This window comes from Plectropomus leopardus, chromosome 4, assembly GCF_026936395.1.
Source record: "Plectropomus leopardus strain MGB_pleo_1.0 chromosome 4, ASM2693639v1, whole genome shotgun sequence".
In the NCBI taxonomy this organism is placed as follows: Eukaryota; Metazoa; Chordata; class Actinopteri; order Perciformes; family Serranidae; genus Plectropomus; species Plectropomus leopardus.
In genome coordinates, this window is record NC_142179.1 from 35,452,471 (window position 1) to 35,478,563 (window position 26,093).

Below are 26,093 nucleotides of genomic sequence, written 5' to 3' on the forward strand. Positions count from 1 at the left end.
CAAAAGTTTGGGAGCACTTCACATTACGCAAAACAAAGCGTGGCATGGCATGGCACGGAAGCATGACGGTTATGATGCAGCATCTAAAATGAAAGCGAAGCAAGCTTAATGGCGGTGTAAATCTTGACAAAAAACGGCATATGTTTAGTTTTAAAGTGAGGAAACGTACTGTATGTTGTAAAAGCTGTCAACATTTAGCTTTTGAATTGTTTCATATTGGATTTTGCAGCTGTTTATTATTTATAATTTAATATTATTTTGACAGCTCAGGGATGTTCAAGCAACCACCTGTGTATGCACTGCACTTATTGCAATGTTGCCAATGATAATCTGTTTTTTAACAAAGTGATGAAAAAAATGCTTTAAGTAATGGAATTTAGTTGAGCGTAATTCTCTTTGAATTTCATGATATGTGTTGGAATACGTATTTTCTGTAGCTGTCGATTTGACTAACTTGGCTCAAATATTTGTTGATGTGTGACAATGTTTTGATTACCCTCACTTATGCATCTCCATGTTCTCCCAGTGTTCCGTCTCTCCCTCCATGTATACCAGCTAGCTGAAATTGTGTTTGAATAAAGTTTGAATCTGATATGTTTGAAAAAGGCCGGGCAAGTGGGTCAAGAAAAAAAATGTTATTATGGATTCTTGAAAAGTCTTGGAAAAGTTCTACAGTTTTGGCAGCACAGACAGTATAAGGGAAACAAAGTGTTTTTGACCATTAAAGCATGTGAACATGAAGTATGAACCTGAAAATGAGCACAGTAGGTCCTAAGGCCTAACTCCACTGCTGAGTTTTTACGTTTTTAATCTAATTTATTACCTTCACCGTCACACCATAGAAACCAAGTTCTCAAAAAACACTTTTAAAAGTTGGAGTCATCACAAATAGGCTCTTGATTAATGTTGGTCCTTGATTAAAGTTTAGAAACTAAGCCTCACTTACTAAGTTGCTAATTAAACAATTAATTTTACACCAGATGAAACAGAATGTTAATTCCAAAATTCTGTATAGCCATTTAAGACTTCATTGTTTCATGTTTTAAAAACATAAAATGCAATGCTATAATAAGCTGCAACCCTTTTCAAAAGCAAGAAGTGTGTCAGTATGTGCTCAGGAGGTCGTCCAGGCAGACAACTCAGTGGCTGCACTAAAACGGGACTGTACTCACTGCACCATATATCAAAGGCACCCTTTTAATCATAGCGCTGCGTTCAAGCCATCAGCACTCTGCTCATATAGGATTTTAAAGCCCACCTCCACCCCAGCTTCTACCTTTGGGCTCTGAATCCACTTTGCCCTCTCTGGAATTATTATTACCAATCCCTGCTCTCTGCAGGGCTGAGCTCCGTGTTTCCTTATGGAGAGCGGGGAGCTCAGAGTGAGTTTCAGAGACTGATGGAATGGGTCCATAACATCTAGAACATGAATAGGAGATTAACTACACAGTCTGGGTTGTGAGCTTTAATATTTTTACCAAGCATTTTATTTCTAACAAAGAGATCGGCTTGTGACGGTGAATCAGAAAGCATGGTAGCGGGTATCTTTTTCAGATGAGTCAGTGTGAGTAAACCTTCTCTCAGGGAGCGGCCAGAGTCACAAGCCTGTGGTGGGATGAGTCTGTCCTCCAAAATGTCACGGCACCAAAGGTCATGATAACTATCCCACGGGGACAATATTCCAGTCCTGCTGTTGGACAGGAGCGGGAGGTCACTTAATAGAAAATTGTTTTGAATATGACAGTTGCAATCTAAAAAAAACCCTGCAACAGTATCTTTACTTTCAGAGTTTTTTTTTAAGCACTTCCTTTCAAAGGCTGCACTGCAGTTATCTGTCTCTTTTCCATGTTTTTATTTACTCTGAACTGTATAGTGCATCACATCCACTGCAGCTGCTTCATGTACTGGGTTTTAATCCTTATGTGCCATCACCAGACACACATACACACATTGATCTTACCGTCCTCTCCTCCATGCCCTGTCCTTGCCTCTGGTTTGCCTCGTGGCTGTCGGGTGGCGGGGAAACGCTCCGTCCCTGAGGGTCCACCCAACTGTACACATGGTTGGTAATGTAGCCTCCGGGAATCCGACCCATGGAACACACGGAAATGGCCAGCTTCTTGCATCCCTTCAACACCTGCAACACGAGGGGAGAGAGAGGTTATCAAAGTGCTACATATGACAGAAATCATGACCCCACACAGCAGTGCTTTCACTATTAAGGCGAAATAATCTACACGAAAACCGATAAATGTTGTCTTTTATGGCAGAGAATTATAGCCTTGTACATAAGGACATCACTTTTATTTCTGCAAGCCATGAATATATAACATGCATGTTTTATATGAATTACATGATTGTTTCTAAGTGACATAATATGAGCTGACCTTATCATCAGGACATGGAAGGGATGCTTTGTAGCCCCCAAACTTTTTGTTTGCTTTTTGTAGCAACGATGGCTCTTTTTGAACAAATTTTGTAGGTAGTAAACATAGTATTAATTAGGTACGTGTCATGTTTTTTCCCGCAGCCTTGTAGCCCCCAAGCATATGTGTTTTTAGAGGAATTATCACTGTTTGTTTTTTTAATAATTTATTTATATAGTTAATTTGATATGGTGAATGCAAGTTAACATAGTACAACTTCTGCCTGTTACAAATTAGCTGTAGTAAATGATGTTTCACATATAGAGATTACAGCTATTGCTAGTTTCCAACATCAGTTCCTGGTTAGGCTTTTAGAAAAGGCAGAGAAGAAAAAGAGAGAAGATATCAAGATTACATGCAATGGCGTGCATACAATAACAGTAATGGTATAAGCTCCTCGCTGTTTTTCTTGCAGCATTTTACCCCCCAAATATGAGTGTTTTAAAGGGGTCCTTTTGATATTTTTCTGGCAGCTTTTCAGTCTCCAAATTATGAGTATTTTTAGCAACACGTCTCCTTTTTTTCAGTGGTCCATCAGCCCCCAAACGCGGGTGTATGTTAGGGGGGCTGTCGTTTTTACTGCGGCTTTTTAGCTACCCTACCATTTGTGCTTCCTGATGTGAGTATTTTAAGCCAAACATTGTCTTTTCATAACCATAACCAAGTGTTTTTGTGCCTAAACCTAACCACACATTAACCACAGCATTATTAAAACATAAAATTCCAATGTATCTGCTACATAATAACATGTAACATATCTGCAGTTTGCAAAAACGCACAATGCCAACATTTATTCTGGTGATTGGGTTGCTTTCCTGCCGTCTACCCCTTCCAGCTTTGCTATTTAAATCACTGAAGCTCCCTCGCTTTGTGCATCTGCTGTCACATCATTTAGTTGTTTTATGAGAGAGAGACTGAATTAGCGGAGGCTTTGAGGCCAAAACGCTGACTATCGCTGTGACTCACACAGACGCCTGCTGAAACACAGCAAAGACACCAGGAAACAGAGAGAACAAGGGTCACAGTCAGGTCTTAAATTGATGAGATTTCTCTCTTACATAAAAGTAATTTTTGAAAAACTAGAATAACAGCCATGCAGCTGTTTGACTCCGCACACCACTCAAGTTGCCCATGTCTGTTAAAACATGGATGCTTATTTTTTATTACTTGATTAATATAACATTGAATTTACCAAAAATAACATTTTAAAACTTGTCAATTATATTTCAATGTTTTATTCAATCAGCTTCAATCATGGTATTATGTGTTTCACAGTCTGATATAAAGTGTTTAAAAATTAATGCAAGAGCTTGTTCCACTCAAGTAAAAGGAATGTAGTGCAATCTACATTTAGCAATCCAACAGCAAAATAAATAAAATAATATAAAATTCAAGTCACTTTTAGGAGGAGTATCAAAACAGTTACTCTGTTACAGTAGCAAACCTCAAATCTAGCAGTCCAACAAAACATCTTACAGTAAAATTTGTGCAATTTGAATAACACTATAACTTCACTCTAACAGAAATAATTATAACTATTACATTCTTCCTGCATCAAAATAGTCCAGCCTTAACTGGTAATCTTCATTTTACAGTTAAGCATAAAATATCTCAAAAATAACATGAAAGCACAAGTTTGTTTAATTGAAGTGAAATAGTGCAATGTAATCTACATTTAGCAATCAAACAACAAAAAAAAATGAAATAATGAAAATCAAAGTAACATTCAAGTCACTTTCTGGAGGAATACCAAAACACTGCTATCTCAAGTCTATCAGTCTTATCAACTTACATTAAAAATAGTGCAATTTGAGTAACCTGGAATTTTTTTAAAACAGGAATTATCAAAACTAGTAGTTTAATCAACTCTCAGTAACAAACACACCCAAGCACATACACAATGTCCTCCCTTCCCTCCCTACTCTTCTCTCTTCCTCCTGCTCTCCTCCCCATCCTTCTCTCCCTCCCACCCTCCTTCTTCCTCCTCTTCTCCTCCCTCTCTCCTTTTTTCCTCTTCTCCATTTTTCCTTTATTTTTCTCACTCCTCCTCCCTTCCTCCTTCTCTGCTCCATGGGTCTCCATGTGTCCAGAGTTGGGGAAGCCTGTAATATAGTTAGGCATTGCTTTGGAGGAAGGTGAGCATGTCTACGTGCTCTGAGGTTAGGCTTGCTCTCTTTTTTTGTCACAATATTCCCAGCAGCTGAAAAGAGGCGTTTAGATGTAGTAGATGTGGCAGGCACAGACAGGTATGATTTGGCCAGAATAGCCAGGGTGGGGAACCTTGCTGCGTTGTCCTCCTTTCATTGGAGTTGGCTCTCATCCCCTGCGATACACTGTTCATCAAAAGCTTTCTGTGTGGTCTTCTGGAGGCCTTTTACCAGTGGAGATAGAGCAGAGACTGTTAGGTAAGCTTCACTACTCAGGAAGACAGTGCATGCTCAAAGGGCTTGAGAACTTGCTCCAGTTCCTCCAGTAGTGTCCACTGGTCACTATTCAGGTCGAGGAAATGCTTTCTTTTCTGTGTGACCTCTGGGTCGGAAAGTGTTGCAGTCACTGGCCACAGCTGCTCCAAAAGGCAACTCACCATATAATAGGAGCTATTCCATCTTACGGGTACATCTTGGATCAACTTATGCTGAGCTGTGCCCCACTGCTTTTGTTTGTTTTTGGGCTTGCTGCTGGCCAGCTCACTCTTTCTGAAATATTCAACAAAGAGCCTTGCAGCCCCAAATGCCTAGCTTATCTGGGGATCCTTCTTCAGGGCGTGGTTGACCACTAACTGAAGTGTATGGCCAGCACATTGATGTGAAGCAACTCCATACCTCTCTTCCAAGATCTTGAGAGCTGCCACAACATTAGCAGCATTATCATGAACAGCAGCCAGCACATCTTTCAGAGCGAAACCAAACTCCTCTTCAGCCTTTTCCACCCAGCCAGCAATGTTCTCTGCAGTGTGTATGAAGTGAGGTTCCGATCCTGATTCACAAAGTGGCATTTTAATTTCTGCTTTCACTCTCTCAACAGTAGCCTCATATTTCTTCTCCATCAGATCCGTAAAGTGGTGCCTGGCGGAAAGTGTGTATCCTGAATGAAATATGTTGATCATCTCACAAAAGCCTTGACCCTCCACAATAGCAAGGGGTCTCATGTCTTTAATAATCATCTGTAAGATGCTGTTAGAAAGCGCAGCAGGCATCTGGGGTGTGCATAGATTTAGGCTCCTTTTGTGTAGAAAGTCATCCACAGTGCTTTGTCTGGTCCTGAAAAACAGACACATAAAGCATATGGGAATAAAGATAAGTGGCATGTTTAAATTTTTTTATAATTTCTATATCACTGCTGTGTTATATTAATAATACAGAATCAGTATTTTTACTTAGAAATTAAATGGTCATGACATGGAGTTATTTCATCACTGGAGTCATATTATTCCATCAGTGTGGAGTGAGGAAAATAACTGAAAGGATTTACTGATTGTAACAACACTCATAGACTGTAAAAATAGTCTGCAATGTTAGTTTGAGCCATTTCATGTCTTCAACGTGGCTGATACTCTTAATAATGTGCAATGATCCAGTGCAATAACTACATCCATGTGTAATATTCTATATACAAATGTTGGTAATCTGTTGTTTTATTTATCACATGGTAGAAACAAGAACAAAATGTATATTTGTATTTATACTTTAGTGTGTAGATATATTTATTTTATATTAGTACTTATGTTTAAATTTTATTGATATATTCTACACTTTCCTACTTCTTTTAAGACTTTTGAATGGGAGCATCTGTAACTAAAGACAATTTCCCTTCGGTGATCAATAAAGTATTTCTGATTCTGATTATGATAGAGTAAAGAGCAAATGTAAAACGGCCGAATAACAATGTGAGATGATACGTGATGTAACGTTACATTTAACAGCAGCAGAGATGCAGAGGGAACAAACATTTAACATCAATTTAACATTTAACAAATCAATTACTACCAACAGCAACACATTCCTCGTGTTTATAATCCTATTATATATTACGTTTGGGTGGGGACAAAAAGTAAACAGGACTTACGGTGCCATCTTGCTCCTGCTGCCTTCTTGAGAAGTCGTCCCGGGATGCTTCCCCTTCATGGGCTTGAACTTGGCAGTAGTACTGCTGTGATAAGTCATTGTTAATTTGCAGTGATTGCAGAGCACCATGTTGTTTGGTCTCTCCTTAAAATACTCATACACTTTAGATGAACGCGGGCAAGTTTTTTCGCTTCAGCTTGCGCTTCGGTGGAGTCCATGCTCTGACCAGGCACAGCACATTACGTAAATCAACATATTTACGTAATCGATTACAGCAATTACGTCGACGTGTCGCCCCAGCCCTCTGGTTCCCATATTAATTCCTGTTTTTTTATGCTGTATGACCATCAGCTGTTTGATCTACAATAATGAAACGCTGTGGAATCGCATACGACTCTGTTGTCAAATACTCAGCTGTATTCAAAGTCTTTCACTGCAGTACATGATTGTTAAACACTTCTGCTATGGCAGTGTGTCGGCGTCAGATCTGCCTCACTGTCATGAGAGCGCGGGACAGAACGTGAGACAGAGCGCGAGACAGAGTCAGATGAGAGAGTTGGCAGCCTTGGTGGGGAAAGGATTAACAGAATTTAAAAAATAATTACATGGGCAAGATAACGTCGGTTAGAGGATCTGAATGTTGGTTTTGATTCATTTTTGATTAATTGCTCAGCCCTTCCCCCAGGCCAAATTCAAATATGGAGTTCACAAGAATGAGATTAATTCAAGGTCAAAGTGAGCTAGACCTTTGAACACCAATCACTTCATCGTTGAGTCCAAGTGAATGTTTGTGCCAAATTTGTAAAAAAATCTTCAAGTCGTTCTTGAGATAGCACATTCACCAATGGGACAGATGGTCAACCTGAAAACATGATGCTGCAGGCCTCAGCTTTTGCAGGCACTCAGGCATAAAAATGTGTAAAATTTCCATTTATGTATAAAAACGTAATAATGTGATTATGCACCAGTAGACATGTTAATAACTATCATAGTACAGTTTGAAATCACTCACTGTTATGATGTTTGGTACAGTAATAGGGCCCAACCGATTCATCGGCCGGCCAATTTAATCAGCCAATTATAGCCATTAGAGAATAATCATCAATTGGCCAGATTGACGCCGAAGTTAACACTTATTTTTCAGTAATAAAATGCAGGGAATATGGTGTTTTTTTTTTTAAGAAATTATGTCATTTTGTTACGTTTCCAGTAGAGGACGCTCCGACTCCTTTCATGTCACACTCCACAGTCACCCCACAGCAGAGTGAAGTAGCTAAAGTAAGGACCTAGCTTAACCCTCTGAGCCCGGCGTAGTCGCCGGGGACTAAAATGTGTTCCACTTTATGTAAACTGTCCTAACTCTGAGACCGTTTGTTGGATTGTCTTACTTTCTTCGCCAGTAAAGCTGGCGGCTGTGCCAGCTTTACTGACGGGGATGTCTCCGATGCATCATAGCTCTTTCATAGGCTTCTCTATTCAGCCCTGGAAATCGAGTGTTTTTACGGGACCTTGTTCAATAAATCTGTGATGATAGATCTGATATTGGGTGTCTCCAGTCCATATTTTATTCATATTTCAGTGATAAATGTATATTAGCATCGATGCTAAACGCCAGAGAGAGGTCAGAGGTTTGTTTTGGTCTTTTCGTCCAATCAGAAGACTGTGTGACTGTATATCTGCTTACTTTACCACACGTCATCTGAAGCAAGCTGCACTGTGATTGGCCTAATCCTACTGTATCTATCGCTCTGTGTTATTTGTAGCGCCCCGTGTATTAGAATAACTGCTCTTAGCCCCTATAATAATAATAATAATAATAATGAGACATCAGGAGACAGTCTAACAGGCAGGGGTTGTCAAAATATCAGACACCTCAATATGATGCTCCTCACACCAACAACCACTACCACCTTAATAATAACCATAAAGAAGAATTATCAGCTTTCTTAGAGTCAACAACATTTTAAAAGTAATAGATTTAGTCTAATGAAGTGACCATGAGTGTACATGCCATATATATATTTTTTTTTTTTAATTGAAAAATGTAAAAACTTAATCTGCTGATATATCGGTTATAGAAATGTTTTATTCCCTAATATCGGAATCGACATCGGCCCCCAAAAATCCATATCGGTCAGGCCCTATACAGTAATATTTCTGCGTGAATGTAATCCAAAGTTTTGTCTGCTCAGTTTCAGTGAAAACCACATAGAAGGCTGTGTTTGTCTCCCACAGTTTCAGAGGCTTTCTGTTTTCCCTTTTTAAATTCTGTCTAATCCAATAGAGACACATTTTTACACTTTTCATTGTCTCCCACAGCATGGCTCAAAAACAACGGGTCTGAAGGCTGCACTATTTTTAGTCAGTGTAATGTTTATCTGAAAACAACTGCTCAAATTCCTGCCCATCAACATCAGTATGAACACATTTGGCAGTTCTTGACACATGAAAGCTGCTCACTTTTTGCCATTTTTCTGTCCCTGTTTCTTTCAGTCCTTTTAGTTCCTGCGCAGTCATGTTTTGGGCTTTTTTCTGACACTGTGGTCTGTAGTAACATGCACTGAGTGATCATGAAAGGGCCCAGTGACTTGCCCAGGGATACTACAGCACAACTTCAACATTTTAATATGGCTGAAGAGGGTGCCGTAGCAGGGGTCAGATGTTTCTACTGCAGGATGCCCCCTGCAGACATCAGGGCAATGTGCCACCCTGTCTTTAGATTTTCTTCCTTATTTTCTGCAACTGTCTGCTGTTGGGCTTTTCATTGTCCCAGAAACCAAGTCAATAATCTTGGATTACTCACAGAGTACCAGCCAGATTTGGATGGTGTCTGGAATCTGTGGCTGTCATTTAGTGTTTATGTGATTTATGAAGTCTCTCTACTGTTTTTCTCATGGCCAGAATGCCAGAAATGTGCATCACCACTTCCCCATCACTGACCCTGAAACCCTGCACAGACCACAACAACCACATGTCAATCCAAGTCACAATGACACACGTAATGACAAAAATGATTAAAAATCAATCTCCAGAGCAGGATAAGCAGTGGTGGATAAAGCCACACTTAAGTTAAAAAAGTTCAGGTTTCTCACCCAAAAAGACTTTGATAGAAGTTATAGTTAACTTTTAGAGTATTAAATAGTAGTAAGGTAGTAGTAAATAACAGTAAATAGTAGAGCACCAGGTGCAAGCACACCTGCCTTTTAAAGAGAATGGAAGATAAAGCTGTGATTGGTTGAATGGATGTTACACATGAAACACACAATTGATTAACCCTTTTAAATCTGGATTGAAATTACTTTTCTTTGTGGTGACATATTCAGACATATTTCAAAAGTATTTAAGCATACAAACCCTGAGCAAATTGGTTGGATTTGAGAAATTATTTTTTAAATGCTGTTGGATAAAGAAAGTAAGTCCAGAAAAACTAAATGTATAATTATCATTAAAACATTTAACAGGATAATTATAATTTCATGCACCTTTTCTTAGGCCATTCCCTTGTTTGTTTGTTTGTTTGCTTAGTTTCTACTTTTTTTGTTTAGTTTTGGGTTTTTGGGGGTTTTTTTTTTCAAATTTTCAGGTAATTTTTGGGTCTTCCTAAATTACTCATAAAATTACTCACTACTCAGTACTCTTTCTCCCCATGTTTTGAAAAACTTTACAGCTCCTTTGTCCCTTGCTCCTGATGTATTATGCACTTTAGACCAAGTGCGATAGATGTTTTAAATAGAGCTCATGAAGTGGGAAAGGTCACAGTAGGAGAGCGTGGTTGGATATCATGGATCTATGAAGGGAACAAACAGTTGTTAGCAGGTGCTGCAGATTCTCATTTGTGTCCCTACAAAATTAGCTTATAGAAACTTAGGTATGGCTATGTTAAAGTAACTTATAGTGAAACACTTCATTGTAAAGAGAAAGGTGGTAGTCTTAATAATGTCTGTAATGTTTTGAAACTCAAGAAAAGACATGTTGATGTTTTTAAATTGCAATCTGACTTCATTTTGTCAATATCCTCCTGTTAAAGGACTGGGGTTTGAACCCAATCATTTATCCCTGCTACTGTGTCCTTGAGCAAAATACCCAACTGGCCAATGGAGTGCTGTCCTATAGTTGAGCATGACCTTTGGCCTGTGAATGCATGATTTCCCTCAAGGATCGAGAAAAAAATAACATTATTAATGCATTTTTTTTTTATTCTCCTGTTGATCACAATTTATCTAATTACAGAGGCAGAGATTGTTCCTTTTAAAATCTGTCCTCTTCTTTTCTCGCCTCCCTCCTAACTATGTGGTGCTGCTATGGATGGCTGTCCCTTCAGGGTTGATGGATGTTCAGTGTGTGTCTCAGCACTGCGATGTGTCATTCCAGCAGTACCGTGGCCATAACTCAGCGCTTACAGAGCTTCTTTATCACTGCCAGAAGCACCAGATGCACCCAAGGACTCTGCGTGCTGAGTCAATGGGTCGAGATGCTCCACCACTCACTGGATGTGATGGTGTTCCTGCTTGTGCTCACCATCACTTCTGGCTGGAGTTTTAACTCTGTGTGACAAGAGGCTGCACAGCATGTGAGCCTTGTGTCTGTCTACACAGATGTAGCTGAGAGAGAGAGCTGAGCCTTAGAGCCCCCAAAGCTGTACAGATGATGAATGGCTGATGGTGAGTGAGGTGAGATTTCCACCTAAATTCAATTAGTCAGCCTCACCTACTGTCACCAGCAAACAAGCGTGGAGCAGTCTGAAGGCAGACAGGAGGCCTTCACCTGTAGTCCTGTGAGCTATATTCAGCAAAATATTCCAGTCTTTCTACTCCTCCTCGACTTCTTTGAAGCTTTTTATGTAGCCAATTCTCATTTTCAAGAGCTTCTCTGTTTCTGTTTTTTAACATGACATTGATGAACTTTGATTTGATCAAAAAACTCTCCCACCACATCCCACTTATCTCTTCCTGTTCTGCACTGTTTCTACAATTCAATGTTGTTACAAATTTAGTCATATGAATGATTGCAAGTAGACAGTAGCCACTTTTACACAGAGACTGCATTTGAAAAGTCCCTTCTTTATACCTCCCCTATATTTTTACACAGAACCAAATGATTGCGGCACCATTCCACTCCGGAGTGTGATTATGCGCTGCATCTTGCATCCAATGAGAGGCATGACGGGTGTAACATTTAATACACGAGCATCCGCCTCTATCGTGACAAATAATATATGCGTCAGCAGCACTTTCTAAATAATAACAAAGGCATAATATGTCAATCACAAGCATTCACTGTCTTTGTTATATGACAGCTGATCTTGCCCTCTGCTTGGAAGGGAAGGACCTCCCAAATCTCATTGTTTTCCCAATTTATGGACATTTATGGGTGCTGTTCTTTTTCTTTGTATTGGCCATTATGCTAACAGCTGCTTTTTAAATCTCACATGGTAGGTTGCAACAACACAAATACTTTGTCAAAACGTAACACCTGTGCTGCCCATGTTCACATTTCTAATTTGGATTTGACATGATTGATTTTATTTATTTGTTTTGCATCATATGTTCAATGAAAGTGTTTATATGATGAGTCTAAAAGCATTTTATTAAGCATAATTCACCTTTTGCAACTGTGTACAAAAATGTATATAAAGCCCTTCAAAATAAAGCTACAGCACAACTGCTGGAAGAAATCCTGAGGGAAAAAAATATTAAGAACTGAACATTATGAAGTTTAACTGGCAGTGACATTCTAAAGTTTGACTGAATGCACTTAATATACTATATACATATAAACCTTTTAAGTGTATTGACTTCTTTCATATTCATTGGAAAAAAACAGTACAATGTGAAAATGAGCACAAAGAATACATCATATTCTCTTGGTACAAGTTATGGGATTGGAACAAACATATTGCGTTTCAATAAAGAAGTAGAAGCTTTCCCAGTCACTTTATTTCTGTCATGGTTGAGCCATGGAGGTTGTGGTTGGCAAAGTGTGAAATCAGATCATTATTTGAGGCAGCACTTTTCCCACACAAAATTAATCCTTAGAGCTGCACTTGATAATATTTTCAAATCGATAATGACTTTAGTGACTGTGTGTAAAGTGAAGGATGTTGCATTGTTTTGGTTCAGACTCACCAACCTTTCTTTCAGCAGCAGCAGGCTGCAGTTTTCAGTGAAAAATCTCTTATAAACACACTGTATTCTGGGCGCCTCGTGGCTCAGTGGTTAGAGTGGGCGCCCCATGTATAGAGGCTGTGTCCTCCGGCCTCGGCCCTTTGCTGCATGTCATCCCCTCTCTCTCTCCCCCTTTCACACTTGTGCTGTCCTATTAATTAAAGGCAAAAACACCTGGAAAAATATCTTTAAGAAAATAAATAAATGAACACACTGTATTCAAGGTGCAAGGTTCATTTACTGTCATTGGCAGCGCAGGGTTGCACAACAAAATGCAGGCTGTGGTCCCTTTATGCTTAAAAAACAAACAAGAGCAAAACTATGTTTCATGGTGGAGTGCAGAGGATGAGTTGAGGACAGCCTGAGGAAACAAGCTGCACTGTAGTCTGCTGGTACAACTGAGGATACTTCTGTATTAGTTGCCCAACAGCAGGGTAAGCAGGCTGTTGCTTGGGTGGGTATTGTTTTTTAATATTCTTTGGGCTCTGCAGAGGCACCTCACCTCACTGATATCAGTAATGCTCAGTCGATGCGTACCTGGGCAGAGCACAAACCATGCCAGTTGGTTATGTTTGCAGTCAATATGCTTTTCTTGACAACAACTTGGCATGGGATTTTTGCTGTCTTAAATTTCCCTAAAGGCATACAGTGCAGGACACACAGGCACAGACGTTTCCACTCGCCTCTTTGTCAGCTCTGCTAAATTTTTGCTAAATTTAGGCTCTTGTGACTTTTCTTGTCTTGTTGGTGCTTTTTTTTTTTTTAAGATTATTTTTTGAGGCCTTTAATTGGATGGGAAAGTTCAAGCATGAAAGGGGGAGAGAGAGAGGGGGCAACATGCAGCAAAGGGCCAAGGCCAGAAATGAATCCACGGCCGCTGTGGCGAGGACACAGCCTCTGTACACGGGGCGCCTGCTCTATCCACCAAGCCACCGGGCACCCTTTGTTGGTGCTTTTTGTTGCTGGTTTTGGATGTTATGTGGCATGTCACTGCATGTCACTCATCTGGATGACAAAATCAACTCATTGGTCTGTAAAGTCTTCTCCTGTGACTCCCCTCAAGTTTTCAAATGTAAACATCAATAGACAAGACGAAGAAGAATGGGAACCAGCTGAACTAGGATCCCACTAGCCATTGTACAGGTGTTTGAAACTGGACAACCTCCAGGATCCATCAGTTTTCCTTGAATTCATCAAAATGTTTCTAAATCTGGCCAGCCCCATTCATTAAGGACATACAATACCAGTATGGTGCGGTGTATTTCTCTGCAGAGACCCTGCCCTCTGTCTGTAGTTTCTTATTTACTGCTTCTTATGTGCACAGTCATTCAGTCTGTCCTGTGCACAGCCATCACTGTCTGGTTTGGATCTGCCACCAGACAGGACAGGATTAGACTGCAACGAACAATCAGAACTGCAGAGAGAATCATTGGGGCCGACCTGCCCTCCATCCAGGACCTTTACCGGTCCAGGATCAGGAAACGGGCAGGCACCGTCTCTGCAGACCCATCACACCCCGGTCACAAACTGTTCGAACTCCTCCCCTCTGGAAGGCGTTACAGAGCACTGTATGCCAAGACCACCAGACACAAAGACAGTTTCTACCCCCAGGCTGTCACTCTGATGAACTGTAAATAGTCAGTGTCAGGAGAGAATTTAAACAAACAAAACAAAACAAAAACAAACAAATAAAAAAATAAACAAAAAAAAAAACAAATATATATATATATCTTTATACTACCTCATGCACAGTGGTTTTTGCACTAAACTGTTCATACTGTATATTTTTGAATTACATACTGTACATTTTGCATATATTCTCTATCTCTTCCTTTTGTAAATACAATTACATGTCTATGTCTGTCTTTTTTTCTATTTTTCTTATCCCTAACTTATTTCCCTCCCCTGTACTGTGAGCATTGCCAACCCGGAAAAAATTCCTTGTTCCTTATTTGTTGAACTTGGCCAATAAACGTGATTCTGATTCTGATTCTGATTCTTATTCTGTGTTCAGGACATTCCCGAGCATAGCACACATGTAAGGTTGGGACTGTATATTAAAGTGATAGTTTAGGATTTTTGAAGTGGTGCTGTATGAGATACTTATGTAAGATCAGCGGCCAGCTGGCAGTTGGTACACAGTCAAAGGTGTACACACCACAGCTCAGCATTACCATACTGTATAGAGGGGTTGGCATCACACTGGTTCTCTCATCAAAAACCTTATGGGATTTTGAATGGGATATTTGGTTATTGCCAAAAACTCTGGCAATAACCAAACTGACTGACTCTCTGTGACGAACTCGAGTTTCTGATACTTACACGTTTTGTTCAGCATGATAATCTTTACAGATGAATACCACTTTTGTGTGTTTTAAAGTGTAAATGAAATTGCCAGAAGCAAAACGCTATTGTAAGGCTATAAACAAAATTCTTCGTGGTTGCACAACTGAAATGTCACCACCCCAAATCGACAAAAATCAACAAAATCAACAACTGATTTGACTTAGCACACTTAATTTTATAGAAAAGTCTGTCCTGTTAGCATGATCTGATCTAGCTAATGATCGCGGCTATGTCAATTGCTAGTCTCACATCCTTTTCCAAAGATGAACAAAAGTGTGTGTCTAGTGTGATGACATCCAACGCCTCCGAAAAACACACCAGTCCGTTCAGCCACTTGTCAGCAACTGCCTTGTTTTAGACACGTGAAATCATACAAGATTAAAGATGGGTTTAACCACAGACCCTATTTAAGGCATAAGACAAGGGAACCAGAAGTGCAAAAAGGCTAACGGGCTTCCGCTTCTAAGGACTCATTACCTCTCCTGTCCATTAGCAGCACGTATTCATTCTTCTTAAGGAAATAGATTGGGACCACTGTACACTGTCCAGCCATATACTGGACTTTAACCTAGTTATGTTTTACTTTGAGGACCTGCCCTTTAAAGGTCTCTGCACAGCCTTCATCACATGAACTACATATGATGTTACTTTTAATTACTACTTCAACCAGAGCTCCTGTTAGGCACTTGGAAAGGTTGCATCACAAGGAATTAGCTCAAAATAAAATGATACAAAATATTAAATCAAATGTGCCCTTCAGTTTGCCAGTCAGCTGAGCCAGAAGTTAGACTAACTGTGCCTCTGGAGCAACTTTCCTTTCAGAAAACATTTGTTAAGTAAAACAGCTTCACAAACGGAGCTGCCATGTTGATGGTGTGATGATGTGTCAGCAGCTGATACAGAGCAGAAAATGAACGGGGACGAACACCTAAACACAGCTACTTAAGCAGCAGTATTTTAACAGCTCCATCATTTGTGTCCTCATGAGGTGTGAGGCTGTGCTCTGTTCATTAACCCCACTCCAGCTCCAGAAACCTGCCCTGCACTGTCCCCTGCACAGACATGATGAATTGGCTGGCTTCATTGTTGGCTGAGCCCAAGGCTGAAATTTGTGCAGGCTTTGACAGGGTATAATTCACCCTGCCAGCCTTTTCAATACCACTAGCTGTATATCAACCCACTCTCCCAGAAAACAGGTTTCACTTGAGTTTGTCTGAGCAAGCTGGCCAGTCTTGTAAACCAACACTGACAGAGATGTAGTCTCATAAACAATAGATTTGCTTTAAATTGATATATCCATCTTGTAAAAATGTGGTACTCACTTTACTAAATAATCAGTAAGATTTACATTACATTGAATGTTCTTTTGAAGAAGAGTTGGTGAATTATGTCTTTGGTGTACAAAATTGCTGCATTTGCAGAAACTTCTATTCTGTATATTTATGTGAAATTCATTACAGTTGGGAATATGGAAAGGATTTTCTGCCCAAAACTTTAGCATAGGACTTGTCACTTGCAAATGGTGAAAAATGGCTCTTAAAGCAGAGCTAGATGTCTCATTCTGCATCTGAAAAGAAGTAGCTTAGGAATGTGGATGGGGCAAAGTTAGTAAGTAATACTTTCTAGCTCCTGAAACCCAGCTCAGTCAACAAAGGAAGAGATTAGTTTTTAATGTTTCTGTAAAATGCATGTTTTTACACATATCATATCCACGTTTCCAAAGTGATGCAGTATCTAAGCTGAAATGGAGGGAATGGTGGATTGCGTGTCACCAAGGCGAGATTCCAACCAAGCTGGAGACCACAGTTTGAGACCAACAAACAGAACTGCTTGTTTTCTGGCAAGCCACCACTGCGTTTCCAGTGGCTTTTTAACCACCAAATGTCATTTTTTTCATAATGACTAGTCACTCTGTTTCCATTGGCTTTTTCTTTGAAATTGATGTGTTTCCATTAGGTGTATTTTACATTTGCAATATAAGGGTTAATGGAAACCTGCCTTGTCATAAGTGGTCATACTAGTCAGCTGCCAGGAGGGAATAAATTGGCTAAAGTCATAAAGTTTTAATGGAGTCCTTTTTTGTCAAATTAAAACACATTGCAGAAATGAGATTGTTCCTGATTCTACTTGACACAGGGAGTACCACACTCACTTTAATGTCCTCTCATCTTTAATACTGAAAAGCCTTATTTACTCCCTTTAACCATCAATCGGTTGCTCAGCTTCTTATCCGGCTGTCAGAGGCTGCAGCACGGCTTTTTCCCAGGACTCAGGAAGAGATAGAAGCACACACTCTACACTTATTTCGAATTAACATTTAGGGCTTTCAAGAATCTAGTCTTTGCTACATTTCAGTCTTTTTAACCTCTAACGTGAAAAAACAATTATCTGGGGTTTTGGAAATCAATTGCTATTGCAATCGAGTGAATGAATTTTGCAGTGTGCCTGACCTCCAATGTTATCTGACTCAGCTAAAGAGCTTCTGGCGCTGGCTCTACCCTGCAATCCCTGCACTCAGTCTTCAGCCTCTCCCATCCACAGGGAGAAACAATGCAGTCCCAGCAGATGGTTCCAGTACACTAAGTAGACTGTTGGCATGCTGAGCACCTCCAGCCTAAAGACACTGCAGTCCAACAAACACCATTTAAACAAAGTGAACAGGACAAAAGGATGGAAAAATGATGTACACAAATTTCAGGCAAGGTAATTATTACATTTGTTCATAATTTACTACATCATTTTTGCCAATTAAAAGGCTGGGACCAGTGGTGAGCTTATTGATCATTTTTTACAGATAGCTTGACTTTTCAAAGTAGAAAAAGCATTGGTGGAATCTGAAATAGAAAAAATGTGATTCAAAAATGTATTAACTGTTGAACTTCTGTGATTAACTGCAATTTTAATAGTTAATCGTTTCACAGTCCTAATTTTTATGATTTTTTTTAGCTTAAATCAATCGCCAGAGGTAAAGAGCTAACATTAGGCAATAAATAAACTACACCACAGTTGCATGACTTCAGTGTGGCCACCACAACAAGGCTAAAGAGCCATGTTTGTCAAATTGACATTCTTTAGTCTCATTTAGCCACTTGTTTAAAAAATGACCAAAAAAATCTACCTTACCTTGTTTGCAACTGCCTTAAGAGACATAAAAGCCTCAAAATTCCTGTGGTGGGTGTGTATTGACATATTTTATGTTGTAGAACAAAACGTGAAAGTCTCTTAAGCTTGTATTAACTACAGACTAAATTTCAGGCATCAAACCAAACACTTCAAAAAACCTTTTTGCTTCGAGTGAAGGGAAATGCTGGTACAACATGCTACTAATTTCCATGTTTTAGGACTCATTCCTGCAACACTCTATCCAGCTGGCACCAAGGTTCTGCTGTTGTGCATGCTCACTGACATGACTTATTAGGACAGTTGATGGAATAGAGGTATTGTTAATGTTGATAGCTAGTAAAAATGTTGGCATTTTACAAAGTTTGTACCTTTCTACAAACCATGGATAAGATCTTTATAAGATATGGTGTTTACGTGAGCACAGAATAATTGTGTTATTTGTATTCCCAATATACATGTTTGGGTTTTCCATAAACGGAATATGGAGTTCACATGATCACATAAATGGGATACACCAAAAATCTGATTATAAATGGGTTATCCATGTCCATATAAACACACTTTAATAGAGGTGATGGCCAGAGCTACCAAAGCGAGAACCAACTAGCCATGTCGTAACTTTTCCTTAAACTAGTACTCTTCACATTTTACCCAAGTACCATCTATGTCTCAACTGCAAAGCATGAGAAAAACAAAACAGTATCCCAAACATTTAGCTACCTCAGAAACCTCAACTTTGTTTGTTTTGAATGACATATTTAATTATTCAGTCAATTATTTTTTTCGATTAAACGATGAATCGGATCTAAAAAAAAAACAAAAAACAATAGAAATAATAATAAAATAAGCGTTTTTTTCTCCCATCACTTTGCTCACAAACAGATTATCATTGACAGTGCAAAAGTGCAGTGCATAAACAGGCGGTTGCAGGAACATCCCTGAGCTGTCAAAATAATATTCAATTATAAATAATAAATAACTACAAAATGAAATATTAAAAAAATTAAAAAACTAGATGTTGACAGCTTTTACAACATACTGTTACGTTTCGTTACTTCGACATAAAACAACGTATGTTCAGTTTTACTTCAGCCTCACCGAACTGCAGCGTGTTTCATGCTTGTTCACACATGCAGCGCTGTTGTAACTTTGCTGCTGCGTAACGTTGCTGCTGCGTAACTGCCCCCAGATATTAGTTCTGTATTTCCACATTTATAAGCACAAATTCCGCCCAATAATGAAGTCGTGCAAGCTTCCGTAAAGCTGACAACACAGTCCTGTAAATATTTTTTAAAAATGCCTTGTATCAGCAACTGATGGCATTCTGTCCACAAATATGCTGTAGAGGGCTTTTGTTTTGAAAGGGAAGTAGGGAAGTTGGGAAGGGAAATGTAGTAAAAAGTGGTATACAGTCAATATAATCATCAAAACACTATTTTCTGCTGACAAACCTGCACGTCATGCCTAAAAAATCAGCAAACCACCATTTCTTTAGATGTGCTGCAGCTGACAGGAGACGCTCCTGACAAGTGCTCCTAAAGAAACGGTGAGTAATAATCGCCCAGCACAATGAATCGCTAATTTTATTCATTGCCAACACATTTAATAATTGATTCTAATTGATTTTATCAATTTGTTGTTGCAGCCCTAGACATATTTTTAACAGATCTTTGAGAAATATAGCTGAACTTCTTCTTGACTAAATATCAGCAAAGAAACACTACTTTTGGGTGATTTCAGGGAGATATTTCAGTACTCCTCTTTGCTGGAAACTGGGTCTGGTCTACACATCTGCCCTGACTTTATGTGTGATGATGGATGATCCTCATCCCACAGCTCTCCCAGATATGTCACCATTACTGTGGCACAACAGCTTTTTGATGGGACATGAAAAGTTCCCCATTTTGTGTGACAGCTCAGTTGGTTGTGTTTGGAAAGTTATGAGGAGGGATGATGGAGAGCTGCTGTGACAGGTGATCAGTCTCTCAGAGGAAGTAATTATAGATAGTTTAAGTGTTGGCTTTATCGTCCCAGAGCAGGGTGTAAAATATAGAAGAATCTGCAGGGGCCAGGTATACTTTTCTGACTATTCACAAATCTGTATAAGTAGTGCAACAAAAGAACACTTACGAATATAAATGGACTGAGTGGCAAAGAAGGTTAGCAAAGTGTTGTTGGGAAGGTTTCAAAACACTAATACAGCTGCGATAATGTGGGTATGGAAGATAAATGACACTTTCCACCTGCTAATATAGCGCTCAGGCACTATGGACGTGTACGTTTTATGAAATGAGCAAGAACACTGTAATACAGATGACTTATTAATTAACACATAAATTATTGTCACTGACATGATTTGAACATAGTGTTCTTCGCAGTTTGTCATGTCATTAGTACCTCTTAACTAACAGTTGAGGTTAGTCAAGTAAGAATGGTGGAGGTTTTGGCACTCCCTGATGGCAATGGCCCCCTAGCAGGGAAAATGCTCCATGCCAGACTGCAAGAACTACTGAGGAATGGACCAAAGAATTAGACAAAGACCTTGAAGCATTGACCTGGCATCCAAATTCTACATACCCCATTAAACATTTGTGGGACACACTGGCACCCCAGAGGTACCCCAGATCCACAGTTGGGTGACTTTGGTTTGGACTTTGGACTACCATGTTCCACAAAGTGGAGGAAGGTAGAAGGTAGACTTATTAGTCTTTTTTTATCCTGCTACATCTTTGGAGTTGAAGGATGAGTTGATTAGGAAAAAACTGCTACTATGAAGATTCCATCATTTCATCATTCAATTCCTGCGGTGCATTTTTTTGAATTTGCATCAGAGTCTTGAATCCGCATGGCTCCCAACAAGGTCTGCCCATCCAGTGCAACAGCTAGGTCAGGGATGTTGGGGGTTAACCATGGCCGGATCCCAAATCTCTTGATGCACCATCTTGAAGGACGTAACAAAGCGCTTATTTATGCCAAGGATTAAAAAATCAGGCCAAACTGAGCACAACCCACATAATTTCTTTTCCTAACCCACCCCGAGCCCGAACCATGGCAGCAGTTCTACCTACCTACCTACCAACCGACCAACTGACCGATCTACCTATCTCCTTATGTAGGAATGTACATATGTACGTGTGTTCGCAAAACCTGATTCCTCATAAATTCTATGTAGTGTCAGAATATACTGTTCTGTACAGAACACTACATACTTGGAGCTGCAGAGCGTACTCTGGAGATGGAGTAGAAGAGCACAAAGCACAGTGAAAGCATACTTAACTATTTGTTAATTCACACTGCAATAGAACACTCTACCACTGGGACATTGGCAAAAACACAACTGGATTCAAAGGGGGGAATGTTAAGAAATGATGACCCTGGTAGGCAGGACGACAAGCTGGCTGCCATAGAGAGGGGGAGACGTGATGTCATTAAATATGGAGATAACGGCATGCAATTTAAAACTCTCCTTGAAGCTATTCATAGTGTTGTGTGAAGCATGAAATAAGAGCTATAAAGGGAAGTCTAACCCCTACTAACTTTCTCACACCTGGCCCATCACAGCCAGGTGAATTGAGTGTGAATGTTATATGTTGAATGTCGGGGTTCGGAAGCTGTTCAACTATTCCACTGAGGCATACTCGCAGCTTCAGTTGCTAACACATTAGCAGTAATAACTCTATAAGAGCTGCGTGTTTTAAGCTTGTTCTAAGTTTTTCTGCTGCCTTGTAGCCATGAATGAATCTATGCACTTAATACAAAAACCATTAGCCTAACCTCAATTGCTATGTACAGAAGGCCAGTCTAAAATGTAAATCAGAGCTTAAAGCTAAAAAACATCCAATTGTTGTAAGTTGACCATAACTGGCCCTGAGGCTGACCAAAATGCACCTCTGTTTTTCTCTTATGTTTCCATGTACACAATCTAGTTCTATCAATTGTTAATCTTTTTATTTTTTCTAACACAGCTATGCATTTTCTGTAGTGATGATTCAACAGGTAGAGTCCAATGCCCATCCAGTGCTGGGACTTCAACGCCTCAGAATGCTTCAAACATATTTGTATGAAGTGATTTCTGTACACATTCTGTCCACATTGGAGGGTAAAACCAGCCTCTAATGGTCACACTTTTAGGTGGGGTGAAAGGCCATAGGTATTCAGATGGGTTGCACACAAAGAGTGATGGAAGTGACAGAGAAATCCTGCGTACTTTCTCACCTACACTGCAAATTATTTTGCAAAGTGTATGCCTCATATTACAGGCACGGACAGGCCTGACTGGGAAGTTAGTGAATTTTCATGGAGGACGGGCCTTGTGAGGGTTGTTCTTTTTTACAATCCCCAGCATTGTATACCGTTTCACACCTTATTTTGAAAACCAGACATAGTCACAAATGTTTGATTTTGCTAACTTCACAATGAATATGAATGAATGAATGAAAAGCCAACCATTGCTAGCTCTCCCTGTCAGCTGCGTCTGAGCCATTTGAAAGCATTAATGTCACTATACGGGTGCATTGCCGTTAGGACGTCAGCTGATTTGACCACCGGGCTACAGCTGGCTTGACCTCATTTATTTTCAAAAAATGTCATGCACACAACTCATTGGCTCCCTGCAGGTTACAGGGCAGTCACGGGCACAGTGTTGTCTCTTGTTGTCTTACTTGGTGTAAATATTTTGTGGTTTATGTGAATATTTAGTGTGAATATAGTGTGCTCCTTCGAATACCTTCTGCTGGTTCCAATGTAGTTGTGAGTTACCACTGTGGACTGCCTTTTTTCAGTTAAGTGGAATTAGATATCGGGTAATTATTACATTACCTCAACTTTAATTGCTTTGTGTATGTACAATACAGATTATGAGATTGTGGGTTCTTTTTTGTTTTTGTTTTGGGTTTTTTTGTTCTTAATTGAAAGTTAGTTGATTGCTGAGTCAGTTCAAATTTGGTCTATCAAATTGGGGCTGCTTGACAGCAAATTCTCTGGCTGCTTTTTGTTGCCAGTCATGGCAACAAAAAGCAGCCTGCCTGGCATAAAGTGATTGTTGGTTTTGGAAAGTTGCAAATTTTATTGAACACAGATCATTCCGGACTAACTTAGGAAATGTGTGTCTACAGCAGTTAATTTTACTTTGGCATGAGTCTAAGAAGCAATAGAGAGTCATAAAATTAAGATTTATAGCTATGATCATGCCACGGATTATTACTTAAAAGACGAAGCACAGTGGTTGTTCTGAGAGAGGTGTGGTCCCTCATAAACGATTATACACCTGCTTTAGCACCACTTATGCTATTTAACAACGCAGTGGCCAACACAGCAATTAACAGAAGAGCATAATGCTGCTAATTATCAACATTATTGCAACCCATTATCAGCCCACAGGCATCACAAAGTGTTTACTTCAGCTCCTTCCTGGGCCTCCTGTCCTCCAAGACGGGCACCTCCAACCACCAGTTTAATTTACTTGACAGCACATGTAAAGTAAAACACGACATTAAAGGACATACCGGGCATTAAAATGTCTCCTCTGGCTAATTACAGCCCTGATGAAATTTTAAAATATCAGGCTGCTCAACAGACTCCAGTAAAAAAGAGCGACCCAGATAAACCAGAGGGAGCGATGGTAATCTGCAACTAGAGCTTCACTAACAAATGACAGACCGAAAATGCTGTATGACAAAGAGAGTCTCCTCAGGCGGGTCCATTGACTTTATTCAGAGCTGTATCACAACAGTGAATTGGAGGTTGAGGCAGAAGTAGCTGCTTTCTATTCTGGGCTCAACATTTCTGCAGGCTCAGAGTCATCCCGAGCCACAGAGAGGCAAAGATCAGCGCCATAACTGGCAGAGACGAGTGACACTCAAGTGCGATTTGGGCTATATATGCATCCCCGTGGTGCTCGAGCCGGGATGGAGTAGGTGGAAGAGGAGCTCTCAGCGGATGCTGCGTGGGGCTGGATGGGTGGGCGGATGAAGAGAGAGAGGGAGGGAACTGTTGCTATGTTATGAGTGGTGGATGGGTTTATTTTTACGCTCGAGGAGAGGTGATGTATAGGACAAGAGGGCAGTGCAGATGTAAGTGTTGGTCACTCAGTCTACAGGGGCCTTTCTGAGGACCCTTCAGTGTGACTCAATCACTATTTCAGCCTCTGAGCATCACTTATGATAAAGTCACGGTCAGTTTATCCTCTGCTCTGTCTGGAGGTGAACATACGGTCCAAAATAGCCCAAATGATCTGGAGTGTTCACTTCACATCTATTGCTTTGTGATTTGATTCACTGCTAATTTTGTACAGGAATGTGCACCAAAAAAGTACAATATCATATAATCTGGGTTCTGCATTCTTATCTTTTGATATGATCTATGTCTTTATGAGGCGTATGGAATCAAAATCTTCAAAAAAAAAAGTAGGCTTCTAGTCACAAAAGTGCAATTAAATGGTTGTCAGTTTGAGACACGCTCACCATACTGTCAACTCATATTTAACAACATGAATCCCACTTAGTGTGATTGTATGTAAAACAAAATAGTTACATAATTTATGCAAGATAGGCATAGGCCAACTCATATTTTATTGTACATCATCTTTCTTAAGTTTGAATCATGTTAAATTAAAAATATCATCTGGCTAAAAGTGCCAGCATTTCATATTACACTTGTTACATGCATTTTGTCTTTTCAAAATACATGTCCGTTATCACAGGAAATGAACATTTTCTTGTCGTTACAGACATGCAGTCTTTTTTTTTAAGGTTTATGTCCTTAGGTTTTGGCAACAAAATTACATTGTTAGGTTTATTTAAAAAATGGTATTGTTTCGTTTAAAATAATCACGGTCAGGTTACGTAACGTTCATCAGGGGCTGGGCTCGATGAGGATGGTTTCCCGCAAGACCCCTCCCTACTGTTACCAACCAATAAAGAAAACTTAAATATTTCCCTATTCATTTTATGCGCACAGTATTCATTTATAGCTTATTTATTTATTTATTTATCTATTTATTTACCAAGTTCAGTCCTGTAGAGCCAGGAGAAGTATTTCCTCTCTTGACAGCCAAGTTGGATCAAAGTGTGTCATCCTGTGGTGAGTCCTGTGTTGCTTGTCAGGGATGCAATGTCAGCAGGAGAGGTAAAGTTTTTGTTAGCTAGTTTTATGTTGCGTGAGTCTAAGAAATGCGGATATTTTTGCCTGCCTTTCCAATGGTTGGGGTCGACGTCTCCTCATTAATGATTTACTCGTTGGCTTTTAGACTATCTATCTTTGTCAGGTGACGTATCGCTCGCAAAAGCCGCAGTGCTTTGCAATACACTGAACGGACGTGTAGAATCTCTCCTCTGCTCTGCTCTACTCTCTGTCTGACTGTGGGTGTGTGCCCTTGTGTGTGTGTGTGTGTGTTTGTGTAAGTGTGTGTGTGTGTGTGTGTGTGTGTAGTCTGGACCAATTCTACATGAAAAGTGACCCTAGATGATTTTTGTTTGATTTGGTGCTACTTTTTTGTTTGGGGGGGCAATATAATGGTAGTGGAAACACCATCACCTATACAGCTTGTCCACTGTAGCTAACATCATGTGGCAAATTCAATCATAGGGTAGCCCAGCACTGTTATCAGTGGCAAAATCAAACTATAAATAACCTCATGAGTGTATTGAATGTTATAAAATCAAAAGTGTGCGTTACCTTGGTGGCCGATCTCCTCTTCTTCTAACTCCTACTTCTTCTGTTTAATGGCAAGTGGCAACTAGTGTTTAAGGTGCGTTACCAGCCCCCTCTACCAGCATATGGGTGATTTTATTATATTGAACATTTAACAAAAATTTGTTACATTGCTATCAAGGAAATTTATATTGAGATAATCATCATTACCATTGTTTGATGGCTGGGCCCTAGTATCCTATACTAAAGGAGGTAAGAAAAGAAGAATTGAAGCACCTTTCCTGAGCAACACTTATAATGGCTGCCACTTAAACAGGGGT

General features: G+C 39.8%; 1 protein-coding gene and 1 pseudogene across 2 annotated transcripts in view; both read right to left on the reverse strand.

The window, feature by feature from the left end:
• whrnb (whirlin b) overlaps positions 1-26,093 on the reverse strand; it is a 121,277-nt gene that overhangs the window by 65,499 nt on the left and 29,685 nt on the right. For both annotated transcript variants that reach the window (XM_042487529.2, XM_088077188.1), the window contains exon 2: positions 1,961-2,137. In XM_042487529.2, the coding sequence (XP_042343463.1) occupies positions 1,961-2,137 (177 nt within the window). The remainder of the gene's footprint in view (positions 1-1,960; positions 2,138-26,093) is intronic.
• LOC148189819 (E3 SUMO-protein ligase ZBED1-like) lies at positions 4,469-5,678 on the reverse strand (annotated as a pseudogene).